The sequence below is a fragment of the Candoia aspera genome, chromosome 14, assembly GCF_035149785.1.
Source record: "Candoia aspera isolate rCanAsp1 chromosome 14, rCanAsp1.hap2, whole genome shotgun sequence".
In the NCBI taxonomy this organism is placed as follows: domain Eukaryota; kingdom Metazoa; phylum Chordata; class Lepidosauria; order Squamata; family Boidae; genus Candoia; species Candoia aspera.
Window position 1 is genome coordinate 9,377,241 of NC_086166.1, and position 18,679 is coordinate 9,395,919.

Here is an 18,679-nt window from a genome sequence, read left to right on the forward strand (position 1 = left end):
TTCAGTGTTTTCATCACAATTAGAAGGTGATGGGTCTGTCACCAATTCTGGCAAGCGCAGTGAAGGAGTAAAACAAATGCTTGAACCAAGACCATCAAACCACCAAGGCCACTGAACAAAAGAAACCTCCTCAACCGCTTGCTTGGGCATTTGCAGATGCTGGCTCACGAGTTATCTTAAGTCAGCAATTGATTTTTTAAATGCGAACTAGGAAGAAACTAACCACAAGAACTGACTCATGCTGACTTCTGCTTCATTAACTGTGTATTCTCACAATAAGCAGAAAATCTAACCTGTGTCATCAAAAATAAGATGATTGGCATTTGACGTCATTCCTGATCAGCATTTATTATACTCCTATATAAAGGCTGTTTGAAACCTCCGTAAGTGGGCAGAACCTTGGGGTCTCTCCCCAGCACTGTTCAAATAAACTAGGCTCAAGCAGATTGTGTGGTCTCCGCTCACCAACTGGGTCATGGGGAATTTTCCCTTTCAGCTCTCTGACTGAATATCCCTGACACACATACATTTTTCCTCCCCGTTTCACCTTTAGCCTTTTTATCTACTGTTACGAGTTTCTATGTGGTCTGCACTAATTGCCTCACGACCATATAGCAAGTAACTAAATTCAACACGAGAGTCAGTTTGGTGTCGTGATTAAGGCAACAGGCTAGAAACTGGGAGACCGTGAGTTCTAGTCCTGCCTTGGGCATGAAGCCAGCTGGGTGACCCTGGGCCAGTCACTCTTTCTCAGCCCTAGGAAGGAGGCAATGGCAAACCACTTCCAAAAAACCTTGCCAAGAAAACTGCAGGGACTTGTCCAGGAAGTCTCCAAGAATCGGACACAATTGAAAGGATTAAAGAAAAATTAAACACACAAAAAATTCTAAAATAAAAAGCTTTCATTTACTTATCTAGGAAAAGGGGTAATTGGAGATGCTGCTGTGGCAACCAAAAAGGTGCTCTGGCTGTGTCACTGCAGGTGGAGGCAGATAACAGAGAAGCTGACTGTGGCATTGGGTGCTATTTGCAAAGGAAGGCTGCCTTTAGAGATAATAAATGTACACTATCTCACGTACCCTGGACTGGTGCTACAAAAATATCCTAGCCACCCAAGTCTCTTTGCTGACTTCTCACAAGTAAGCTCCAGTACTTACAATTGCCAGATGGTGGATTTTTTCTTCTCCTGAACAGAAGGATGCTCCCGGGAGGCCCTGCAGACAAACAGAACAGAGAATTCTGAAGCAAGACATGGCAAAGAGACGGTTTGTCTGCCTCTCTATCACCGGGAAGGGCCACAAACCCAGCTGCTTTTCTGATCACAATGATCCTTCCCACCACTATTTATTCCTTTAAAAATCTTGCCTAAAAGAAGTAGGTGGCCTTGCTGAATGTGGAGGTGTGAAACATCGCCTCTCCAAGAAGAGGAACAAAAGGTACAGTGACATCTCAGGGGGGAAAACAGCTCAGTCTGGCATCATCATCTGCTAAACTACACGACTTATATGTTGTCTCTCAGCTGGCTGCTGAAGCTTTTACTATGGCTACCAGCTGACTGGTCACAGTTACCAGCTTAGGACAGCTTGACCAAGTAGCAAAGGATAGATCCACAGTTAAAGGCTATCAGTCACGAATGGTTGTATGGAATTCCCAGGTCTAAAGGTAGCCTACCTCAAATGCCAGAGCTGAAAAAAGGCAGGGAGAAAAGGAGGCTGTGTTCTGGAGACATCTAGTAATTTAGCTGGGCATCTTATTTGTGAAGCTGTGAACAGTTTTTAGGGTCATCGGGCACTGCTCACATACTTGCTTACTTTTCTTCTTCTTTAATGAATGTGACAGGGAAATCCCCAGAACTAAATTCTTACTAGGTGTTTTTTATATGGCCACTGAAGTTATTGGATCAGTGTTTCTCAACCTCAGTGACTAAGACATGTGGATTCCAACTCCCAGAATTCCCCAGCTAGCCATGCTGGCTGGGGAATTCTGGGAGTTGGAGTCCACATGTCTTAAGTGACATTTGGTCCCATGCAAAATGCCTTCCTGCTGGGTCCTGTCCAAGGTTCTGAAACAGGATGACTAGCCTACAACATGGGGACCACATCTGAACCTCAATCTAAATTCAAAATATCTTTGCACACAATCAGTTCACACTTCCAGCAATAAGGAGAGATTCCAGACAAATCTTCTGTTTGAGGGGGAGGAAGTGAAAATCAGAAAAAGAAAAGGAAAAGTGGGTAGAGAAGGGAGAAATACGTTAGTTTTAGCTGTTATGGCATCCACTGCTTGCTTCAGTTACAAATCAATGAAGTCTGTATGATGCATCTACCAGTGGGAATGTGGCCCTTAGCCGTAAAAAAAAGGCCCCACCTCTAATGCTGCAACGACAGAGGCTCATCCTCACCTGATCATCTCTGTCCACCTGACCGCCTCCTGCAGTTCCATCAATCTTTCTTTGTACTGGTTGCGCTCCATCAGGACTCGCGCCATTTCCACACGGGTGAAGCGCCGCCGCTGAGCTATAGGGATGTTGTCCTGCAGGGGGGAGGAGGATGGCTTCAACCCATGGGAAATGGAAGGGGACGGAGATTAGTACACCACCAAACAAGGAGGTTAAAAACGTTAGCTCCCTTTGGGTCTTCTGTTAGTCCCACCCTCCCACCTTCAGTTAATCCCACCTCCCACCAACTAATTATTATTTATAGCCTCAGAAAATCTAGCTCCAAACTCATTCAGAGAGGATAGCATTCTATCTGCAGAAGCAGCAATGGCCAAAAAGTTTGACTGTAAGGATGAGCAGAAACATTCCAATTTAGGAAGAAAATGTTCCTGGGGACTTTGGCAGATTGTGTTTCCTCCTCTAGACCATGCCGATCAGGTTGTTCCAGAGTGGTCCAGCAGTTTTCTGCAAGTAAATCTCAAACAAATCCTGCTAGAACAACCAAGGATGGCCAGCTCAGCAAAATCCTAAGGAGAAACAGAATGTTCTCGAAATCCCTGGAATGGAACATTTTGCGCTAACCTACTTAACAGATTTTCTATAAGCTAATATTAGCACCCAGGTTTAATTTCCTGTTAAGATGTTAGTAAGAGTTAGTAGGTTCAGATTAAACCTACTCACTGAACAGCTTTAACAAAGAGAAGGGATACTCTGGGAAAAACATGATAAAATGCTACAGGGAAAACTGTTTAAAGCAGAAGATAGAAATAGATCTTAACTGTGATAGAAATAAGGAGCTTAATTGCTATACAACTATTGCATAGCTGCAGCCTAAATTCCATCTTATTCCCTCCTGTAACATATACTCATTCTTATCCATTTATTATATTCAACTTTCAAATTATCCAGAAACAATTTTACAAATATTTTGGTTCCAGGACTGGGGTAGGAATAGCATGACTGCTCTTTAAGTGCTTACCATTTAACACTTATTATGTCTGGCTTTTCCATAACATGCTACTAATTGGAGAGAAAAATGCATGTGTGTATAAAAAGTAACCATTTTAGACAGAAGACAGAAGAAATGTGCTGCTAATGCACAAAATTAAAAGCAGCCTGCTCTTCTTAGGACATTCAAGTGTGGATGATCCAGGAAACAGCTGTTGATCAATTCCATCATGGAAGAACAGATGGCCATACCCTCCATATGCATGTTTCCCTGGGGAGATCCCACCAACCCCTAAGCAGCATGGAGTTGGAATGCAACCCCTTCCCTATGTCCAACTAGCAAGGGCTAAAGGGTAATGGGTGGCAGATCAGGTGGTCAGGGGAAGTATAGGTAGATAGCTGGAAAGCAAGCTATGAATGGGGTGTATGTGTGAGAGAGACAAAATGCCCTATTAACAGGCTGGAAAGCTAGGGCAACTTCAGCAAGGGAGGGGTCAAAAGTGGGAGAAGATATGCCACTTATCAGTAGGAGCAATCACACTGTAACTTTCTGTGAAAGGTTGGCCTTGACTTTCTTCAAAACAGATGTCAGAGGACCAAACACTCTGCTTCCTGGTCTGCCTTCACTGGCTGGGATTCACACATAATATGGGCTATATTTGGATTAGCATAGTGTGTGAACCCAGGGTTTATGGCTTGCTTGATACATTTGCAATCCTTAGAGTTCGGCTTAGTGCCATGTGTCAAGAAAGTATTTGAATGGATTAATAGGACATTATTAATTGATTTCTTGATCTCACGTCAGGAAAGTTGCCCAAACAAGAACTAAAAAAAAAAAAATTGCTCTCCTGGCCAGAAGGGCTCCTGCAGAGAATTCTGGGAGAATACACATTTGGAAGTTGGTAAGAAGGAATATTATGAGGAATATTATGTTAAATCAGAAACAAGCAAATCACATTAGGGGTTGTATGTGAACTGAATGGTTACATTGTTTTACCTTGGATTTCAAAGGCCCACAAGATGATGCATGCAATCTACAAACTATTTCATAGTGTACATATGGTTATTTTTTTTTCAAAGCAACTGAATCTTGTGCATGAGACAGTATAAGATCAAAAGAAATAAGGAGGAGGGGGGATTAACTCTTCAGGGATCCTTAAATTCATCACCCTCCTGTAACTACTATCAGTTGTTCTAACATGAGACTTCCTGAAGTTTTCAATACACTCAGCCTGTCAACTGAATGTCACTCAGGAATGACTTGTTGACAAGTCACCCATTCCCATTTTCATGAGAATACACTCCCACCACAGTGACCGTGGACATGGTGATGCTCAAATGTAAATGCACAGTGATGTTGCAATGATTTCAGTGTCATTCAAGGAAATAGGAAAGAAAGACCCTCCCCGCCATAGCCCCACTTTCCCTAGGCATTTTAATAATGTAATATACCAATTCTGTACAGAGATAGCTGCTTACATCCTCGACCTCTTCTTTAGGCTCTCGTCGGGCAACTATCACCTCCGATTTCACTCTGGGGGGAGGAAGAATGAAAATTATGAAACAAGTCCAGAGGTTACGCAGAGGCGGGGCAGAAACAAACTGGAATTTCCAGAAAGCAGATAGGTTGGTTTTTGTTTTACTTCCCTGGAATCTAAGAATAGCCAGCAGACATCTCTGCATCATCCCAAAAATAGCTGGAAGACAGGAAGTCTCTCTCAGGGAGCTAGATTTAATCCACATGCTTTCCAAGAGATAAACTAGCCATTCTTCTGCACTTTATATGAAACAGCAGAAACTTGGAGATGTAAACCAGCTCAGGGCAACAAGAATAAAAAGATAACCAAGAAGTTTAAGAACTGCCCCCCAAAAGTTTGTGATCTTTCAGTCCCAATTCAGTGGGCTTTTATTTCTTCATCTCATTCACAACAACAGTATGGAAAATGGGGCACAGATAAAAGTTATACCTTAGGGTTTTGTGAATCTTTCAGAAGAAGGGCTTTGGAATGGATGGAGGAACTCACGAAGTCTGCATAGCTCTATTACACACTCTTTTCCTTCCACAACATTAGAGGTTCTCCTTGGCCATTTTTAAACGTTGGTGTTTATGTGTAGGTTTATATGGTCAGGTTAGGAGTGCTGACTATCTCAGCTGCCTAATGCTGCATCTACCTCACCTCCACTGTAGAGAAATTGTTCCAACTGAGAAATGGCTCCAGAAGGAGTTGGCTACTCACCTTTTAAGTTCCTCCTCAAGTTCCTTGATACGGGCTTCCATCTTGGTTTTGGCCTGCTTTGCGGCTTCCAGCTCACCTTTCAACACCTCCTGTTCTCCGGTGAGCTGGTCCACTTTTGCAATTAAATCATTCTTCACAATATTCAAAGCATTTCTGGAGCACAGCAAGTCATTGAAAGAAACAGAAATACATTCTGCCTCAGAGTATGGCTAACATCACAGGGAACACTTTTGGGGGAGTATCAATCAGTAACATAAGGACCAATGGGATATCATGGACAGTCACAGGCAGAGCACAGGGTTTTTAAACTAAATCTTGCATCTTAATTAGTTGGACTCCCTTCATGCCACACTATCAGTGCAACAAGAGCAAACCGACTCCAAACTTTCCCAACCAGGTCCCTAAACATTAAAGTACTGCAACTACAATCTTCCCCAGCGTGACCAATAGTCTGGGTCTATGGATGCTAGAGTCCACTAATATCTGGGACCCAAGAATAAGAAAGGCTGTGGTATGGGCTCAATATGACTCCCACCTCTGCCTCTGCCAATCGTTCGGTAGGCTGGTGCCAAAAAAGCTGCAAAACCTCTTTGGGCATTGGTCTCGGCAGAATGAAGAAATGTCCGCACTCAGGGGGAAGAAAAACAGGATTGAGTGAGCATCCTGGGCCCCCAAAGAGAGAAGCCTTCTCCAAGATGCCCTTCAAAAGAAGGGGGAGGTTGTTGTTGTTGTTTAAGTCTACTCAGGGAAAGTGAGTTCCTCTGTAATACCTTCCCATCCTGGTTCCTGAGAAGGGAGAATTTACCACAACAGCCGATTCTGATCGGGAGAGTCCAGCTTTCAATCTATTCATGCACAAGTGTAATGGTAGGTGGGAATGACCTTGGGAGACAGGGGGAAGCGCCACAGCCAGGGGAAAGGTTGGATAAGAGGCAGCTGAGTCCGCAGCAGGAATGTGGGCATGGAAAAAGTCTCAGAAGGGACCCTCCCTGGTTTCTTGGGCGGTAAAAGTGACTGTAAAGGCAGTCTTAAATACTTTCCCCTGAAAAAGCTATGCAAGCCTTGCAACCTATCAATACTATACAGCCATCTGTGACAGACCCGTGTAGGTTGAACTACATTTCCCATCTTCCCTGGCAAAAAGCACAGCCAGTGCACACTCTATTCCACCTTCAGGGGCCAGGACCAGTTGGCAGAAATTGGAGTGGGCAGGCCCGACACTGGTTCTGCTTGGAAAGCCCCCACATCAGCAGCCTTGCAACCTTCTTTGACATTCTTGACTCCTCGCAAATACTTGTTTGTTTCAACAGCTTTTAAAAAGAAAAAGAATAACAGGAGAAAAACCTGTAGTAGGGAGATCAAATGCAGTTCCTCCCAGCTTTGGTAGAAAGAGAAACCGTTTATGTTTCAGACATCCAGGACAACATAAATTGGGCAACACAGCAACATGCAGGATCTCATCACCTATTAACTGAGCTCATGCTACGCTCGTAAGCAAGCAGGAAACATTTATTTGGAGGAGAAGCTCAGGAGACTTACTTGGTCTCTAGCAGCTGTGTGTTCTCCATCAAGAGATTCCCCACTTCTTTGCCCATTCCTGGGGGGAGGTGGAAAAGAAAAATAATAAAAGCCACACAAATTTTGACACATGCTCTTTTGGCAGGAAAACATAGAAGCTGGTGCTTTGCTAGCCAATTCTGCTTTTTGGAGAGACATAACCTTATCGTTCAAGAGCTTCTAAGGATGGGCTTGTCTACGAAGAATGGAAGGAATGGAATCAGAAGATGTATCCCATTCATCCCAAAACAGAGACTCCCTTCAGAAGTTAAGGTGGAAGATTATTGGGGGGGCTCTGAATGTGGGACCACAGATTTGCTGCCCATGCTCTAAATGGCTGTAATTTTTTTAAAGAAAAAGTCTAGTCAAGGACCAGTTCACACTACACTTGTTTGTTTTCACTCTGGACTAAGAGGATGAGCCACAGAAGAATCGTGAATCTGCAAAGTCAGAATGGGGCCGAAGTCAATACATTGAACCCAGCAACCCTAGGTTCATTTCCCTATTTAGCCCAGAAGCAAACTGTGGGACTTACTCACAGTCTAAGTATCTAGCAGGACTGTCACAAAAATAGAAGAGGAGAAAATGACTATACATGCTACTCTTCAAGGAACGCTGATACAAACAAGGAATAATTATAACAAATATCTTCTCTGGAGCTTAACAGCAGATGGCAGTCCCTTTGCTGATTGTGGGGTGGGAAGCCAAGCATGCTTGGCCTGGTCATTACTTGGACAGAAAATCACTAAGGAATCAAGGGCTGTCGGCTAGGCTGGGAAGTCCAAAAAGCATTGCAGAAGAAGACAATGCCAAATCACCTCCATACTGTTGCCAAGAAAACTACAGTATGCAGATGTGTCCTTGAAGTTATCAAGAGCCTGAATCAAGGGAGCCTTAAGTTGCCTTCTGCACGGGGAGTAGCACTTTCAACCTTGGCTGAATTAAACAAAAAAACAACTAAGTAGGACTGGACCCAGTTTGCACTTGGATGGGACACACATGGAAAGAAGCTCTGGGAGACAGGTTAGACTGAGGGAACGAGGAAAGATCCTAATGGTATACCATTTCCATACTTTTCCCAAGAAAAGTACATGGCCATGGCCATAAAGTCCCCCAAACCCATGCTCAATTTGAAGGAGACTTCATCTTTCTACTTTAGCACGTAATTGTTGAATTGCTCCTCCTATTACTGGCCCTTCAGGTTCTTACAAACCACCCTCCACCTGGCTCTTTTTTATCCTAATACTTTGTTTATCCAAAACATGCATTCAGCCAGAGGACAACTCCCCAATTTATCATGGCCCTTGAAAGATCTGTATTCTCAATACTGAACCTCTTTTTTTAGAAAGCTAGCGGCACATACAGTACTGAAGGGAGGACTTCCACAGGTACATTCCCAACATGGCAGTTTATAGTTTTTGAGAATCACTGAGCGTTTTTCACAAACAGCAACCTTTCTCTTCCAAGTGATTGAATGAACTGAGACGCTGCCTCTGATTTGGATGGACCCCAAGCCAAGGAAGAGTCAATGTCATGGCCCTGGAACCACCTAAGCCTCATCAAAGGTAAGTCATACAGAGAACAAGCTCCTCTGGATGGCCCTATACTTGCAGCCAATTAAAGTGAGGTTCATTCTTGATAGGACAGATTTTGTTTCAAAGCACTGAGAACTCAGTACAGAAGAAACAGGGTTTTCTTCCATCACAGAATGGAAGGGGTACTTTGAATCATTTTGTCCCATCTCCAGACATTAAAAGAAAAGGACTTCTGGTGATCAGTGGCTAGCAAACCTTGGCCAGCCAGCGTCCAAACTCACTTCTATTTCCACACCATGGGGTCTGTTTAGGTTGCTTTCATGGGACAAACGCACACTCAGGACAAATGAAAAGTTAACAAGAGAATCATGGCAGCATACATAAGAAGTGAGAACACATCACAACACACTGGGGCAGTGCACAGACCTTCTTCCCACATTTAGATGGAGATGAGTTGAAGATGGTAGAGGAATGTCCACTTCCCAGGGAGATGGAAAAGCAGCAGCAGTTGTGCTTAGAGGACATGAAGAGATTACTCCCTTTTGATGTTTCAGGCGGCATTTGATTTGCATGCCCTTTCTTAGAGCACACCAAGAACTAAGTCTTTGGGGACAGTTTAAAAACATAAGCCTTAGCAAAATGTAACTCATATATTATGCTGTCTGCCACCACGTGAAGATCCAGTTAGTGGCCTCCACCATGTAAAATAAAAAGAAGTTCCAGAGATATGAATTAGGTACTGCTATTCCACCAAGGGAAAAAAAAATCCCAAGACTACAGGGATATATATTTAAAACAGAGGTAATAACCAGGGAGGTGTGTCAGTTTGATCCAGACAGAGAATCATGAAAATCTATCTCCCTTTGTCAGAAAGCGTCTACTCTTTAAGACGACAAAGACAGTCTTGAATATAAACGAAGAAAAGTGGAAGGCTGGTGGTTCAGCTGGATTTCTAGCTGCTAAAAGGACGAGCACCAAGATCATTCATAGCTCTTTCCAAGACTGCAAGAATCAGCTGCACAAAATATACTTAGATACAGGCACATTTCCTTTAGTTGCATTATCTATGCCATTTAATACTTTTTCTTTCATAAGGGATTTTTGAACAACTGTGCCAGAGAATCCTTATGATTAGCCTGCTATACTGTATAAAACAGGCTGGGGCAAATTTCAGACTTACGAGATCTACTTCATGTTTTACTAGAATACCAGGTCTACTGCAAAGGAACTGTGGCTCAGGAGTAGAGCCAACTCCCTAATACTCCCATAGATCAAATCCTGGGATGGACATTCTCCCAAAATTGTAAATCTCTATCCGAGGCTTCAATACTTACACACACTTACCCAGGAGTAAGACCTACTGAATACAGTGAGGTTGATTTCTGAGTAAATGCATGTAGGATTGCACTTTCAACTCTGTGGGGTGCAGGATTTGGGTGGCCCTTGATTAAAATGCCTAAAGTGGAGTGCCTATGCTGGTCTATGACCATAATAAAGATTTGATTTGATTTGATTTGATTTGACAATGGGGTGCCTTCTTCAGATCTTCCCTACAACTGTTCCTTGTCTTGCCTTTTCCTTCTGAGTCCAATCTGGCTAGTGGGAGAGTCCAAGAAAGATACACCTGCTCCTCACTCTTGCACTCCCTGAACACTCAGAGAGAAAAGGTGAGCAATGGGGCCTCTTGCAAGAATGGGGGCCTGGGTCAATGCCACCCAATACTGACATTTAATGCAGACCTTGAATGCAAGTTTTCCTAGATACAGCCTTCTAGCAGCCCAATTTAGAACAGAAAGAGGAGTTTTTAATCAACAGTATTGCTAAACAAATAGGGGTCTGAAATCTCAGCTGCTGCACCAAGAATCATCTGGTCGTCTCTCAGAATTAATTGCCTATTCTTTAATATTCTATTTTTAAAAAACCAAAAATGTGCAATCAAGATGACCTGATGCTGTTTCAAAATGCAGGTGGAAAGAAGCCATCTCCACTTGTAGATAGCTAGTGGTTCAGGGAGAAACCAGCTAGGGAGCCTTTTTTAAAATTCTACCTTCTGAAACTTGTAATTTTCAAAAATAAAGTTTGGAGCATGAGTCCAAAAGGCTGCCAAAAGCATCAGCACACACATCAAGCTAAATGAATCACAAGGAAGTGGGCTGCTTAGACAAATCTTCCCATCAAGTCCCCCCAGGGGTACAGTTTCCAAAAGAAAGAAACAGGGAAAGACACATTTCATGGCCACATCTTGGAAGCTGCTTGAAACATCAAAGCGGATAACCACCTACATCCCAAGAGGAGAGGAGAAAACCTCCTAGATGATGGCAACTGAAGAAGATCTGCTTCTCAAAAAAGCAACTTCATTACCATCATGGGGATCAATACAAAAACAAACAAAGTCCCAAGGAATCCCAGAAAGAAGACAAAAAAGATGAAGAGATGCTGAGTGAAAGGACAGGGAAAAAGGGAAACACCCATATGTTTTAAAACTGGCTTTCGCCTTACCAAAGAAATCATCCCGTACTATGAAAGTCATTGCGTATGAGAGAAGAGGAAGGGAAGGAGCACAGGATCCAGCAGGAGAAGAGATACAGAAGAGGAAAAAAGGGGGAGGGGGAGGGCAGTGGGAGAGAGAAAAAGCAGCCATTAAATACAACTCAGCAAATGGTGACGCTGTCTTAGCACGCATGTGTATGGAAAATCATTGACATGACAGCAGGCAATTCCCCACCTGTCTGATCCAGTTAGCAGGAGAAGGATCTGGTTCTTGAGAGAAACCAATCAAGTGGCAACTCCTGAGGCTATCACTGTTCACCCCATTTGAGCAACAACCACCTTTCAGCTCATCAGCCCTTAGGAGTGGTAATAGAAAATACAGCACAGAGGAATATAACTTCTGGAGCTAAAGCTAGAAGGAGCTCCCTTCCTTCTGATTTCCAAAGAACATCTGCCTGAAAACTTCCTCCTAAACAAAGTGTTGTCTAATGAACAGTAGAGAGCCAGTTTGGTGTGGTGGTTAAAGCACCAGGCTAGAAACCGGGAGACCGGGAGTTCTAGTCCCACCTTAGGCACAAAGCCAGCTGGGGGTCCTTGGGCCAGTCCCTCTCTCTCAGCCCTAGGAAGGAGGCAAGGGCAATCCACTTCTGAAAAACCTTGCCAAGAAAACTACAGGGACTTGTCCAGGCAGTCTGTGAGAATCAGATACGATTGAACCAATTAAAAAAAAAAGAATAGTGAAGAAAGAAACACAAATAAAAATCATATGCCCTATTTTTGTGGGTTAGATCCAAATGTGCTTTCCCTTTGAGAGAGAGAGAGAGAGGTTTTTGGAAGAGCTCCTTGCATTCAAGGAACAAGAAACTTTGGGATCTGTCTCAGGGTACCTCTAGCCCATCTCTCAGAACCGGAATATTGCAGATGATGAATGCTGTTAAAAAGTTGTATTGCTCTAGGACCCTGTTTTCAATGTTATATACATTGACATAACAGCAAGACTTTTTATTCCTATTTAACAAGGAGATTTCTATGCCTACCCTAAGCAAGATGCCAAGTAACAAACAAACAAAAAAAAAAGGGGGGGGGGACCCAGCACATCAACATGTGCCTTTTCATTAGGCTGCAACCAAATTAAAGATCTTAATTATTTATTCAGACATTCTCAAAGACAATGAAATGGGGTTAAAGGGCATAAAATATCCTGGATTTAGTCTTGAGGTTACAGGCTCTCTTCTGTAGTATTAAAAAATACAACAGCCAAACACTAAGGGAGCTCTGATCTTCTCTTTGATGATGATGATTGTATGAGGGAAGTCCTAGCATTTCACTCTCTCTAGATAAGCAGAGGAATGTAAAACTGGAAGAAGCAAAGAGAGCAAACCAGGGTTGGTAAACATTTTTTTTCTGTTAAGGGTTGCATTCTTTTGGGAACAATCTGTCGGGGACCATGTTTCTAGGAGATAGAAGAGCAGCAGGTGAAGGCACTGCTTATTTCTCCCTCTTCTACCCCCTTTTTTCTTTCTCTCTCTGCCACTCCCATCTCATCTGCCCCTTTCTGTTTCTCTGAATTCACTTTCTTTTTGACCTTTTCCTAATCTTCTTCTCCTTCTATGGTTTGGCCCATTAGGACAAGAGAACCTGCTCTTGACTGAGGCCAGAGCTGCAGGTAGTCCACCCTGACAACTACCTTCCCATTTCAGAGACCCATGGAAAGCCTTAAGGCCACTTGGCTTCCCCTGTGCTGCTTCCCTTGCTACTGTTATAATAAGAAATAAATGAAACAAGAATTTAATTTCCCCACTGGATTAATCTAAACAAGCTTCCTGCTCCCCCCCAGAAGCTAAATGCAGTACTTGACTTGATGATGATGTTGTTGGGTTTTGGGCCTCTGGTTCTTAAAACTCTAAAACACTGCTTTGCCAAGTCTTGTCACAAGTATCTGCTGTTGCTCTTCAGAAAAGATGGCTTAATAACTTAAATAAAGTGCAGGGAATATTAATGGTATGGGGACAGGCTGGTGTAGGAAACAAAACATCCTTGAAACAAGCTTTCCTCTATAATACTGCAAGTCAACTTTTATCAAAAGCTGCTGGGGTTAGAACGAACAACTGCCAGATCTGTGTCCTTTTGTCTTATAAGCTTAACTAGTGGGACGAAAAGCTGAAGTCCTTACCGGCTTCCTCTGTTCAGATTAACTGTTAGCTCATCTCTTTTTCCTATACTTCCCACTGGGTTAGAGCAAGATGGCTCAATACACTGAGTTGTGGCCACAGTAAATTAGTCAGGCTTAAGTTACAGTGGGAAAAAATAAAAGGGACGCTAAGCCATGACAAGCTGAAATCCTATGGATTTCAGCGGGGCTTAAACCCTACCAATTTGTTTTCTATGCCACACAATCAGCTGGATAGTTCCTGGAAGCAATGTAACCACTCTCATATGTTTGCTTCATTTGTCAAGCAACTGCTATCCAAATGCGTATGGCAATTTCATTTAGCTTCAGGAATGGACCAGGGAGATCTGTAATGAAACACTGCGGCCTGCAGTTCTCCTCTTCAGCATTCCAGCCAGTTGAGCCCTTTCCCATTCCATTCTCCCTTATTCCCTCCCAGTTTTCTACTTTCGTTCGCCCCAATAAGTCATTTGGCATCCTGGACCAATTGTGCACCTTCAGTTCTCTAAGTGGTTTCTGGCATTTCTTCTTCCCCCTTAAGTCTGTACAGATGGTGCTGCAAGGCAACAGCTTTCCAAATCCAGGGGTGATTTTGCTCAGTAATAATGTAAGAAGGAACAGCCTTGCTAAGGGACAATTCACCCCAGAATTACAAGCTAGTCGGTTACATCTAAAATACATCCAAGCAGGGCATGATGGCAATCTCCTTTTTCTACTGTTGCTTCTCTAATAACTGGTTTTCCAAAAGCATGTTCCTTTTGATTGCAGAAGGAATACACAGCCATCAAGATGAATAGCTATGAAGTCACCAGGAGTTAAACCTGACTCAAGGGAAATTTTAAGTTATACTGGGTGGTACCACCTAGTTGGCCTTGGCGGATTTTCAAACGTTAACTAAGGTTGAACCTGATTGGTGTTTAGTTGAGAGACTACTGTACAAGGAAAACCCAGGGTTGTAGACAAGACTGGGAACTTGAAAAAATATCTGAGAAAGAAGTGACAAACCACTTCTGTACTGTCATCCAGAAAACAATGCTGCGTCTGTGTGTTCACTAAGAGTTAAGCTCTATTCAAGGAAATGATCTTTTAAAGCCAGTAGCCCTCAAAATGAACTGTAGCCAAGAAGGGGGAAACATAACTGTTCAAGTGAATTAGTTCTTGATTATATGAGATCAAAGAAAAGCAATCCCTTACATTTTCCCCTAAAAGTCCCAGGATTATTATTAAGAGTTTGAAAAGAGAATATCACAAACCAACTCACTTGTTCAGTAGTATTTTCTCCTTTTTGTTATCAGAAGTAGATCCAGATCCACCCAGTTAGCACTAATTAAGCCAGTGATTTCATTCCTGCATCCCCTAAATGTTGCAGGACTATAATTCTCAATATCCTTGACCACAGGCTACCCTGGCTGGCGATAATGCAACCTGTAGCCCAACTACATCGCAGGGCTATAGTTTAGAAACTGGTGATTTAAGCATCATTCTCCCAAATGAGGACTCTTTAAAGTCACCCAAGAGGGGATGGCCATTGAATGTCAACCTTTGAGTCATGACATGCCTTGTGTCATGAGTACTGATGGTGAGCAGGAGGGGGCCCCTATCCAGGGGGGAAAACGCATGCGTAGTAGTGAGGAGTTAAGCAGCCATTCAAAGAGACACAGATCAGACCCGCCTTAACTTTTGGGGTTTACCTGTCTGGGTTTTTCCCACGCTTCTTCAGTTTGTTAGGATTTTCTGTCTAACGTAGCAGTAATAAAACACTAGAGACCTATTCCTCGTCTCAGCGTGGTTCCTGACTGTTAGGACACCTTGACTAATAAACAAAAATAAACTCTTCATCCCACAAGTTATACAACAGGATATTCCACCTCCCACCTTAAATCCCAAAGTAGATGGGACTCAAGCAGACAGAGTAGAGGGAAGCTGCAGAAAGGAAATGTGAGCAAAAAGCAGGAAGTGGTCTCTTGTGTTCAGACACATAACTGTCCAAACCAGTAAAAGGAGGGAAAGAACCAAGTCAACAAAATGAACCATGACAGAACAGCAACAGGATATATTACATGTATATACCCTCATCATTTGTTTTAAAATTGTAGAAAGAGGAAAAGGAGGAAATAAACCAGGAATCTAAACAGGAGAAATACACACCTGAAAATTCCCCTATGGGCCATGTCCAGCGAAGCACAGAGAGACAGGAGGAGGAAAAGGAATTGGGGGTAGGAATGGGGTGGGGGAGGGAAAAAAAAGTCAATCAACTTCTGAAACTAACAACAACAGAAGTCCTGGATTTTTTAAAAACTCCTCCCCAAAAAACCCAAGACAATGATTTTGCCATTTCCATGTCAAAAGGCATGAAATCATAAAGGCAAGATCCACCATGACTGTAAACAGCATGAATTTACATGAAGGAAAGCATGAGGGGTATGAGAGAGAAAGGGTCAATGTTTCTGATGAAAATGTGGTTAAGGAGCTTAAAGCCCTCATTTAACCTTGCTTTCTCACTGCAGTATCTGGTTTCATGTAATGCTTTTTGTTATGCCAGAATGAGCAAGAACGTTTCTCTTGCTCTCTTTGCATTTCCTGCTTCAGCAGAGCAGTGGGTAAAATAAAAACATTACCTTCTGAAACCAAAATTTCACTAAAATGCTTAGGGTGGTCCCATCAGCTCTGCCCAAACCTCAAGCGTATACCTTAGAAGTCTAAGAAGGAAGCCATCTTGTCCCAGGATAGGCTATTTGTTCATCTTCTTGAATTGTGTGGATTCACATATCACGTTATATTCTAATGCATTTTATTTCTTTCTAGCTTTGTATGGTGAGTGGACATGAGAAGGGGGAATGGAATAACCCATGGTTTGTTTGAGGGCTAGCAATTTGAAACCATGGTTTGTTATTGGCTTACTAACTGCAACTGTGGTTTAGCATGGCATGCAAATGGAGAATATGGTTTGTTTGTGGTTTTCTGGCTTACTCCTGGTTTGCCTTTGGACCTCAACCATACATCTAACTATCCTACAAGATGCCAGATGAGCACACCAATAAAAGCTTTGGGGGAACCAACCAGTGATGAGTGAGATTACATGAAGCCCTGGCTTTTCCCCCAAGCATTGGGCTAGGATGGGGGTTGATCTGGGAGGCTGTTTGGTCTGGCACCTGGGAGGAAAGCTACTTTTGTTTTTATCAATTGTTGTGAGCCGCCTAGTATCATTATATGAGATAGGTGACCGTATAAGTCAAATAAATAAATAAATATCTAGAGACAGCTAAGGTTTGTTTAATCATAGTTTCTTGAGTAGATCTTAACTGGCTGGGACCAATCCATAAAACGTTGCTCACAAACCATAATGGCTGGGTACACCCAACATATTACATCAAAACCACACAAGCCGCACTGTAGCAACATGAGAATCTGAGAAGCCCATGAAGCTCAGAAGGCTGTATATTATACTAGAAGGTCATCTCTGCCTCGCAAGATTCAACTTGAGTGGACCTACGCTGATAATATGTTATTAAGCTATGAATTGAATCTCCACAGCATTCAGACAGACAGTGCCTCAGTGCTTATCATTTGCACATCCCTAGGGCTTCTTTGATACTCAGACATTCCCTCTTAACTGAGAGAAAGAACGTTTTGTGCTCCAAAATCGGTGAGCAACCTAGATGTAACATCAAGTTGTTCCCCCATCCCATGAGACATCTTCCAAACATCTGCAACACTTTAATAAACATATTAAGATAAGATAAAATTAAGGGCCAGCCTGTACAGACCAATTTGTTTGGAAGTATTTGGTTTTTACTTCACTGATTACTTATCCTCCCTTTATTTTATTTTATTTTATTAAATACTTAAAGGCATATGTCAGATAAACAAAGAAAAACCTTTGTTATGAATCAGACCCTCTAACAAGCACGACTGGATAGGCTGCTGTTTCTCACAAATGGAGAAAAAGTGCAGAACATGATTTTGATCCAAGAATTCAGCTTTTTAAGATGATGTCATTTTTTAAAAGCTTTAATTCCTACGTTTAGGAAAAATAACTGCCTCAAAGACAAGACAGTTGTACGGGCAAGATTTTTAGTAGCCTAAGAATAGGAAGCATCATTATACCACATAACTCTTTCTCAATCTCTAGACTAATGGAATAAATTAAGTAGATTAATTAGAAAATGAGGAACAAAAAGTATGCATACTAGATTATACAAGCCACAGAATTCTGCAGAATACATAAACCTGCTTAGTACATAATTGCCTTTTTATTATACCTATACACTCCAGCATATGTTAAAGTCCTAGAATCGTAACTTGGATTCAGATACCACTGACTGGTTTCACCTCTTCTTTTCGTCCAGAGATTTAAATTACCCAGTTAAGTATCTGTTGACTCTTTCCAAGTTGTGAAGTCTAAGTCAAGCCTACTTCAAAGGATTGTTATGCGGATAAACAAGGTAAGAATTTTAAAAGCAGTGCCTTTGAAATAATCTTTACCTAACAGATCTGCTCCTTCGTCCACATCTCCGATGGCCTCTGAGCCCACTTCCGTAAGCTCAGTGTACAGTGAATCAGTATTGATGCCAAAGGCTTTATTCACTATCCCTTGCGTTGGGCTGTTGCATAAGGAGAAAAATTAGAAATCCATTGCAGCAAGCAATATTTTCATTTTCCCCTACAAGTAGTCCTCACTTAATGACTGCAGTTGGGACCAGAATTTCAGTTGCAAAGCGAAGTGGTCATTAAGTGAGTCTGACCCAATTTTACGACCTTTTTTGCAGCGATCATTAAGCGAATCACTGTGGGGATTAAGCGAACCATGTGGTCATTAAGCGAATCATGTGGTTCTCCATTGATTTTGCTTGCCAGAAGCTGGCTGGGAAGGTTGAAAATGGTGACGACATGACTACGCGATGCTGAGATGGTCATAAATGTGAACTGGTTGCCAAGCATCCGAATCATGATCACGTGACTGTGGGGAATGCTGTGATGGTCATAAGTGTGAGGACCAGTCGCAAATTTGTTTTTTCAGCACTGTCGTAATTCCGAACCATCACTAATGTTTGTTAAGTGAGGACTATCTGTATTAGTAACGGAAAGGCACTTTTTACCCAAAATATGACTTTTTTCACCCCACCAAAAACAGCAAAAGCAGTGTCCTTCTACACATTGTGAACTACACATGGAAGAGACCAAAGATTTGTAACCCACTCTTTAGCAGGACTACTCTACAAGTAGTTGATTTAAATTACAATTAGTAGTAATAGGCCACCTTCATAAACAATGGTGTCTGTTTCAATGATCCCCCACTATTTGA

General features: G+C 42.4%; 1 protein-coding gene across 12 annotated transcripts in view; it reads right to left on the reverse strand.

The window, feature by feature from the left end:
- Positions 1-18,679, reverse strand: part of MAPK8IP3 (mitogen-activated protein kinase 8 interacting protein 3) — a 54,663-nt gene that overhangs the window by 17,660 nt on the left and 18,324 nt on the right. For 4 of the 12 annotated variants that reach the window (XM_063314704.1, XM_063314705.1, XM_063314706.1 and 1 more), the window contains 7 exons: positions 17,860-17,978; positions 15,523-15,534; positions 7,162-7,219; positions 5,623-5,775; positions 4,838-4,919; positions 2,402-2,532; positions 1,158-1,214 (listed from right to left, as the gene is read on the reverse strand). In XM_063314704.1, the coding sequence (XP_063170774.1) occupies positions 1,158-1,214; positions 2,402-2,532; positions 4,838-4,919; positions 5,623-5,775; positions 7,162-7,219; positions 15,523-15,534; positions 17,860-17,978 (612 nt within the window). Of the gene's footprint in view, positions 1-1,157; positions 1,215-2,401; positions 2,554-4,837; positions 4,920-5,622; positions 5,776-7,161; positions 7,220-15,522; positions 15,535-17,859; positions 17,979-18,679 lie in introns of all 12 variants that reach the window. The other 8 variants (XM_063314702.1, XM_063314697.1, XM_063314701.1 and 5 more) reach the window with 3 other exon arrangements.